At 43.2% G+C, this 8980-nt stretch overlaps 1 protein-coding gene across 1 annotated transcript; it reads right to left on the bottom strand.

Moving 5' to 3' along the window:
- Nucleotides 1-332: 332 nt before the first annotated feature.
- Nucleotides 333-707, bottom strand: LOC126009495 (apolipoprotein C-I-like). Its single transcript, XM_049773948.1, has one exon. It carries the CDS (start codon nt 665-667, stop codon nt 401-403), a length of 267 nt encoding a protein of 88 aa, XP_049629905.1. The 5' UTR covers nt 668-707; the 3' UTR covers nt 333-400.
- Nucleotides 708-8980: the final 8273 nt, after the last annotated feature.

Raw genomic sequence — 8980 nt, 5'->3', positions numbered from 1 at the left:
AGAAATTCAAAAGGTTACTTGACTTAAATGCGTCTTTCAGAGAGTCACAATTCTGCAGTTCAGCCAGTTCCATTTGGTAAATTGTAAGGACACTTTCAATCTCAACAGAAAATGGGTTACGAAAAAGCTGTATGTCCTGTTCACGGAGATGAAGCTCTTTGAATCTAAATTAAAACTCCTTTTGCAACAATTCTAGTGAAGCCAGACATGTTTCCTTTGGGAATGCAACCAATGGTTTGTCCGCTGACAGGTTTTGAGTTGTTGGGAGATGACTGAAGTTTTCCTCCTGTACTTGTTTGATGAGAAGGCCTAATTTTTTTTTTTCTGATAGGTTTTTATTGGCAGGGATGCTGGTACCCTGGAAAATCAGGCACTAATCTTGGGGCGCCCCTTGTACTGTTCAGAAGTTCTTTTTCCATGTCTCCTTCACTTTCTCTAGTGCTTCTAGGAACCAGTTCTTGGCCTTGGAAGTGATTTCACTCTCTTTGATGCGAGTGTAGACCGACCGGGTGGTCTCCTCCACGGTCCTTCCAAACTCCTTCACCTTCTCAGGGATACCCTCCAAGGTACCAGAGAGGTCGGGGGCCGCCTGGACCGGGGCTGGGCCTTCGGACAGCAGCCATAGGGCAGCCACCAGCAGGACAGGCAGCGACAGATAGAGCTTCATGGTGGGCAGGAGGAGCACTTGCAGGAGAGGAGGCTGCTGCGAGGTCCGAGAAGGCCTAATTTTACTTCAAATGCTTTCACATGCGATGCCATATCACAGATGAGCTTCCCCTTGCCTTGCAGTTGCAGATTGAAACTGTTGAGTAGCTCTGTTATATCTGTCAGAAAGGCAAAGTGCCATTTCCATTCTGCATCATTGAGCTCTGGAACTTCTTGGTTTTTTGAAAGTAGAAAAGCTGTAATCTGCGGAAGTAAGTCATAGAAACGTTTCTAAACTCTCCCTCTACTCAGCCAACGGACTTCTGTGTGGTACAGAACATCTTCATGGGCAGCATTTACCTCAGATAGAAATTCCTGAAATTGTCTGTGGTTTAGTGCATGAGTCCTAATGTAATTAACACAAGATACCACAATTTTCATAAGAGAGTCCCACTTCAGTGATTTACAACACAGCGCTTGTTGATGGATGAGGCAGTGTATGGCAATATATGTTTGTCCATCTCTTGTGTAATGTGAGCAATTACTCCTCTCTTAGACCCCACCATGCTAGGAGCACCATCAGCTGTTACACTGACTAGTTTAACCCAATCCAGCTCCAAAACATTCAGTTTGGCAAACCTTTTCAAATATATCCACTCCTGTGGTTGTACCTTTGATACTTTGCAGTGCAGCAAGCTCTTCTGTGACTTCAAAATACTCATTTGTCCCACGCATATAAATGAGAAGTTGGGCAGAATCATGAACATCATTGCTTTCGTCGAGTGCCAAGGAAAAATAGCAAAGTTTCTTTGCAGAGTTTTGCAAATGGTGCAGGAAATTTTCTCCCATTTCTTCAATCCTTCGTGTCATTGTAACTCCTGAAAGGCTCACTGTACTAAATAAATCGGTCTTCTCTGGACACATCTCTTTGGCAACAGAAATAAGGCATTCTTTAACAAATTCTCCCTCCACAAATGGTTTGCCATTGCTATTAGCTTGGCAACTTGAAAACTTGCCTGCAGTGAGGAAGTATTTAACTGCTTCTGCTTCACAAAAGTATTTTGCTGAGTCGTCAGTGTATGTTTCAGTTGTAATTTTTTTTTTTTTTTTGGTTTTTGGGTCACACCCGGTGGTGCTCAGGGGTTACTCCTGGCTGTCTGCTCAGAAATAGCTCCTGGCAGGCACGGGGAACCATATGGGACACCGGGATTTGAACTAACCACCTTTGGTCCTCGATTGGCTGCTTGCAGTCAGTTGTAATATTTTATCTTTTCTCACTTCTCCAACCAAACAATCATATTTATCTTTATGTTGAGTTTGATAGTGGCGTCGTAAATTGTATTCTTTGAACACAGCAACTATATTCTGGCATATCAGACACACAGCTTTTTCTTTGTACAGCATAAAAAAAGTAATCGTAAGACCTCTGTTCTTTGAATATCCTACACTCGTCGTCAATTTTTCTTTTTCTTGACATCATTGTTTCCTAGGGATTCCAAACTGATATTAGTGAAATACAAATATGTGTGTCTATATACACACAGTGTATGAACCCCCATTAGTCCCTGATGTGAACACTTACCCCTTGCAGGCTTTTCTAAGCAGACCAGCTCAGTCCCTGATAGTTCAGTTAGATCTCCCTATATAATGCCCAAATTGATATGTTCGGAATCAGCATGTGAACACTGAAAAGGAATTGCAAAATGCATATAAAATTTTCAATGTAACCCCTTTAAAATGCTTCAGCATAGAACCCCTAATTTTCCACATGGGCAATTCAGCACCGAACCCCTAACCTCCCAACTACAACCACCCCCTAACTTTGATTTCAGCACTGATCGCCTCACCACCCCCAAAGGGGAATTTTCATATGAGTCACCCACAGCCCAATCGGGCAGAACCCCCCATCTGGCAAAAATTTATTTCTATGGCACTTTTGACTGACCTTTGGCAGTGGAGAGATGGAGGAAAACCTCACTGACAGGCAGGCACAGCACACAGACACCACGTTGCCTGGGGGTGGAGTAGGCGCCTTTTTACATCATATAGTCACCCACATGTGGTACTCCTCGCCACTCGGTGTCTGGCGCCCTCCAGTGATGTCATCAGCAACGCAAGGGCGCATCAGTGTCCCTCTCAACACCGCCCTCATGCCCACCCTCCCAGCACACAACATGCCGTGGGTGTAGGCGGTTGATGTCATCCCTGAGAAACCGTGACACTGAGTGTATATGCTAGCAGGTATCTTGGCAACCAAACAGCGCTCACTGCTGGCAGGCCAGATCAGACTCCTCTGCGGGCTGCATGTGGCCCAAGGGCCGTAGTTTGAAGACCCCTGCCCTAGGGCAAGCTGAATTTGTTTTGGGTATGGCTGGCAGGGCAAGTCCCACTGAGGACAGAGTTGTGTGGCCTGAATTCTCAAAATTTCCTGTCCTTTCTTTTCTGAGACAACCTTTGCACATTGGAGGGCGGAGGGACAACACACCTTGACACTTTTCTTATTTTCATAGCACAGCTTTTTCCTTCTTACAAACCAATCTCTCTTCTTTTGGGGCCACACCTGGCAGTGTTCAGGGGTTACTTCTGACTGCCAGGATTCGAACCACCAACCTTCTGCACGCAAGGCAAACGCCTTACCTACATGCTAATCTCTCTGGTCCTAAAGCCTACATTTTCAACTTGTCATTCAGATTCTTTTTTTTTTTTTTTTTGGCAGGGTAGGAGGAGCTCACCTGGCAGCGCTCAGGGGTTACTCCTGGCCCTACGCTCAGAAATCACTTCTGGCAGGCTCAGAGGACCACATGGGATCTGGGGATTGAACCCGGGTAGGCACTAGCAAGACAAATGCCCAACTGCTGTACTATCGCTCTGGCCTCTGTGTCGTTTTTATCTTTGGAACATACAGATGCCAAGTAAAAGACCTATTTTAAGCTTTCTAAAAGTGCAATACTGTAATGTGGTCTTGGTTTTTGTTCTGTTGTGTTATCTTGGGGAACATACCCAACCTGTGTTCAGGATTACGAGAGGCTCGGCACTCAGGGATCACTCATGGTAGTGTCCCAGGAAGACCATATGTGGTGCTAGGGAGGGAATTAAGTTTAACCACATGCCAAGGAAATGCCCTACCCGCCGTACTATTGCTCTGGCCAAAGCAGCTGTTTTGTTTTTTTTTATCTCACTTAATATTAAAATTAAACCATATTGTCACTGGGCTCTAGATTAATTTTCCTTAAAGACTTCCTCTCAACAAACACTTAGGATTATTTCTAGGTTTAGGGTTTTGGGGGGGAGCATGTCATTGAGCAAATCCAGGACTTCATATATATGATATGCATATGCATCCCACCTTTTAGCCTCCTTTGCTCAGATAAAAGGCTTGATTGGATAGGAATAAAGCTCTTTCCCTTCTGTTTTCCGGAGCTCCAGAAAGCAGCTTGGCTTTTCAGGCAGCTAGTCCAAGTGTATGGTATCGTGGGGAACTCTTTCAAAATCCTTTCTCACTATGTGTATGTGTGTTGTTGTTTTTGGCTAATCCAATGTAGCTGCGAACTTTCTTTTTTATGATTTGTTGATGCATTGATGCAAATGTTCTGATACACCCAAGGAGAAAACTGCTGGGTTAAAAAAATAACTGAACTTCATAAGATATTATATAAACATCTATAAATATTTGGAGGGGTGGGTTGGTCCAGAACCTATAAAGCTCAGGGCTTATACCTGCTCTGCACTTAGGAATTATTCCTGGAGACAATATGTGATACCGCGAATCAAACCCATGTCGCCACATACAAAGTAAGTGCTATACCTGCCTTCCTATCCTTCCAACACCAAGATAGTGACATATTTTTTTTTAGAGAAGTACTATCAGTAAGGTGTCCATCTCAACCCATATAAACTTCAAAGTTTCTTTTTTGGTTTTTGGGTCACACCTGGCAGTGCTCAGGGGGTTACTCCGGGGTTACTCCTGGCTCTATGCTCAGAAATCGCTCCTGGCTGGCATAGGGGACCATATGGGATGCTGGGATTTGAACCACTGTCCTTCTGCTTGAAAGGCAAACGCCTTACCTCCATGCTATCTCTCTGACCCCATGATCAGACTTTCAAATTATGACTTTGAAGCTACATCGAGATTATCAAGTATTGGAAACATCACTCTGGATGAACTGGGTGCTGAAAGGAGGTAAAGTGATATACATGACACTCCTTGAGAAACAATCTTGCAAATGACCATCTAAAGGAGGGGGGAGGGAGAGACAGACAAACAGAAGTGGCTGCCACAAAGGCAGGAAGGAGGAGGGTAAGAGGGAAACGTGCACTTAAGGCAGGGGTCTTCAAACTTTTTAAAGTGGGGGCCGGATTACGGTCCCTTAGAGAGCTGGAGGGCCGGCCTATATGAGCTACTAATTCCTACTCACACTGCACATATCTTATATAAATAAAATGAAAACCATTTATAAACAAACAGATCACGCACCAGTATATCAATGGGAACTGTGAGCCTGCTTTTGGCTAATGAGATGGTCAATGTCTGGTTCCATATTTGTCACTGCCAGCCATAACAAGTGATGCAAGTGGGCATCAGTTAATTTTGATCTGGTTGGAGATTTCAGATGTTTCATTCTTGAAAAAGTCTGTTCACAGGCATAAGTGCTACCAAAGATGGTGACCATTTTGAGTGCATGGTTCCTGATATTTGGATATACACTGAGTGTATATGCTGGCAGGTATCTTGGCAACCAAACAGCGCTCACTGCTGGCGGGCCGGATCAGACTCCTCTGCGGGCCGCATATGGCCCGCGGGCTGTAGTTTGAAGACCCCCGACTTAAGGCTTGGTTGTTGGACATTGTATGACTGAAGCTCTATCATGAACAACTTTGTATTCCATAATGGTTCAATGAAAAAAAAAATTAAGATCAGCAACTAATTAAATGGAGGTCAAATACTGGAATTTAACGGTTTTAAGTATTTCCCTGGCTAAAACTTAAGGTTACTGCTCAAATAAGTATTTCCACCTCTAGGAAAATCCCAGTTGTTTTTTTTTTTCCGGACCTGGAGCAATAGCATAGTGGTAGGGTGGTTGCCTTGCATGTGGCCTATCTGACAGACTTCAGTTCGATTCTCAGCATCCCATATGGTAGCCCCCCCCCCCTCCAGGAGCGATTTCTGAGTGCAAAACCAGGAGTAAACCTTGAGCATTACTGGATGTAATCCAAAGACAAACCAAGTGTTTTTCCCCCCATTTCTGATGTTTTGTGCAGGTTTGGTCCATACCTGGGGATTTGCCTGCTTGTCTGTGTGCTGAGCCTTGGAACACTGTGCTGTCACTTCATCATAATTCTTCCTTCATTCTTACTATCTTTTGCCTTTAGTTGATTTTTCCCTTCTAGTTTCTTATATGGTTGTATTCAAAAATTGACTCGAATTTATATGAATAAACGTTATCTACATCTCATAAATATGAGGTTGGCAATAAACATCTTTGTTCACTTGAGCTTTATTTTCCTGAATTCCTAAAGTCATGTCATTTTTCTTCTATTTGACATGTCACAATGTGAAAAATCCACTTTTAAATGTGGGCTTTGCCTGTTTGTTTTTTTCTCATTACTTTTTAGGCTGGGCTTGAATTGTACTGTGTATCCATAACTGTTCTGTCATTTTCCCCCACCTTCACACACACCATGCACTCCAGCCTGGCAGACAGCAGTGTGGAAGAGCATTGAATTGTCCAGCTTTTGAAAATTTTGTTTTTGGGCCATAACCAGTGGTGCTCAGAAATAATTCCTGGCAGGCTCAGGAGCTCGTACGGAATGCCAGGGATCAAACGTGGGTTGGCTGCCTTCAAGACAAACGTTCTATCCGCTATGTTATCACTCTGGCCACAGCTTTTGGACGCTTGGTTTAAAATGCATACTTCCTGGCTTCTAGCCAAAGAAACAATCATCTTTGGCACAGGTGCTGGAAATGAGTTGTTCAGTTCCTCCCTGCTTCAGGGCAGCTGTTTAAAAGAGAGCTATAGGCCTGTGTTCTAACCTACTTTTATGATCCCCAGAACTCATTGGGATTCTTAGGTTCTTACATCTCAACACCTTTTTTTAGTCAAAATACTAGTCTTCATCCAACTGGAGATCCCCCAGAAGGTCTCCAAGTCCTAGATATTAAAACTGAGAAGTCCTTTAGGAAAAAAAAACTGTATATAACCAGAACAAACCAATAAATAGTATTGGGGCTGGTTTTTGGCCACACACAGCAATGCTCAGGGCTTACTCCTGGCTTAGTCCTCAGGAATGACTCAAAGTGGTGTTTTGGGAACTGTATGTGGGATGCAGGAGATGGAACCAGGGTTGATCACGTGCAAGACCAGTGCCTTAACACCTGTACTCTCTCCCTGACCTGACTGGTCTATTTTTAAGATCTGGAAGCAGAAATTAGCACTAACAAGGTCCTTAATAATAACCAGATTACTCGGATATTGGCCACCGATTGAAGTGAATAAGGGCTTTCCTCTCGGATCTCTGGCAGCACCAACATTTAACACTAATCATATTACTAGGATATTGGTCACTCACTCACAGAATGAAGTGAATGTGGACTCCCCTCTATAGGGTCTCTGGTAGCACCAACATAGACACATCCTCTTAACTTGGAAGCATCCAAGACATACAACGCTTGGATGAACTCAGCGGTCCAGATGTACTATTGCATCCATGTTTGAGGGCCTGAGTTCAATCCCCTGCACAAAAAAGACCCACATTTTGTTGCTTGGACACTCAAACGAAGTGGAATAACATCAGTAGAGTTTAATACCGATCTCTCTTCAGTAACCCAAGTTAATTAACTTCAAAGCATCCAATTAAGTAGCACTATCCAACTTGAGTATACATGCAAGCATTTTCAAGGTTTGAAGGCAAGTCTGTTGAGTCCTCAGAGGACTGCTATTAAGTAGGTAGGACACTTGCCTTGCAAGCAGCTGATCCAAGGTCCACCTGGAGCAATTCTTGAGTGCAGAGCCTGGTATAACTTCTGAGCACTGCCAGATAGATGTGCCCCACCCCCCCACACACAGGAAAAGAGAAAAGTTCAGGAAAGAATCTTAAGTCTAGGCATTCTCCAAATGCCATCTCAGCCACCAATTTAAAACTGTTGGTTTTCAACTCCATCACTGTCATTCTATGCTACTTGAAGAAACAATCTGTGACTAGGATTCTTCTACAGGAATGCAGAGTGTGAACTTCCAAGGGCCACCAATTATAAAATTCCCAATAGTGTCAGCTATTAGGCACTGTTTCACTTGCCCTCCCGGTGAAGGTGCTAAAAGCCATCTCAAAGAAGCAGGATCTGTAGGATCTTGAGATAATTAAACATCTTGCCATCACTGATATTACTTGGGCAAGACAGAAAATAGAACTTTGAAAGCTGCCTTCTTTGACCCTTTCCTCTATACCAGGGGCCGCAAATGGCCCTCCGTACATTTTGTGGCCCTGCCCTAGAGGAATCTTTTTTTGTTTTGTTTTTAGTTGTTTGGGTCACACGTAACCACACCCCCCCAATGTTCAAGGCTTACTACTGACTTTGCACTCAAGGATCAACCCGACTTTGCCTCCTGCAGCCCCCAGGTAAATTGAGCTTGAGACCCTTGCTCTATACCCTTTCTTTAAAGAGCAGTTTAACAAAGTCACATTTTTAAGTCAACAACAGTTGCTCCAATCTCCAATGACAACTTTAAAGTGGAAATGTAATTTTAAACACAACATACACAATAGGGGTCTCTAAGTTTTCTACCATGCTCTACTAACAAAAGCAGACATGAATGAAGCCTGGATTGGGAACCATCAATGACATTTAAAATGGACCCAAAACTAATGCAATTATTCAATGTTGAGATCTACTATAGGCCACTAAAGGAAACGTGCTTAACAGCTAATATTAACGAGTTAATCACAATGTATTTCAAAATCAAATTGATTTAGTGGACAACTGATGCACATGATAAGCAGATGTGACAAGCTTTAGATCTTATGTTTAAGTTACTCGAGTGGGATCCAGCTCCTCAAACTTTATGTAACTCTTCTCAGCTATAAAACGAAATTTCCTGGTTTTGGCTCAGGAGTCAGGAGAAATAAGTAGAAAGAGATGCGCTGTTTTTTTTTTTCCAAAAGCATGAAAGATCTCCTTAAAAGACCCCAAGGCCTTCGTAGTACTGTTATACAAATGAAATGTTTGGACAATCATCCCTAAGTGCTGATACTTCCCCCAATTAATCTGAGGTCATAAGAAAACAAGCACAAAACAGTATTTGGAATTTGTTTCTCACCCTTATCACCAAGACTCACTGCC

Source organism: Suncus etruscus, chromosome 5, assembly GCF_024139225.1.
Source record: "Suncus etruscus isolate mSunEtr1 chromosome 5, mSunEtr1.pri.cur, whole genome shotgun sequence".
Lineage (NCBI taxonomy): Eukaryota > Metazoa > Chordata > Mammalia > Eulipotyphla > Soricidae > Suncus > Suncus etruscus.
Note: the sequence above shows the minus strand (reverse complement) of the source record. Positions and strands in the feature narration are given on the sequence as shown.

Coding starts and splice junctions, on each gene's coding strand:
- LOC126009495 (XM_049773948.1), bottom strand. CDS start 667: ATGAAGCTCTATCTGTCGCTGCCTGTCCTGCTGGTGGCTGCCCTATGG.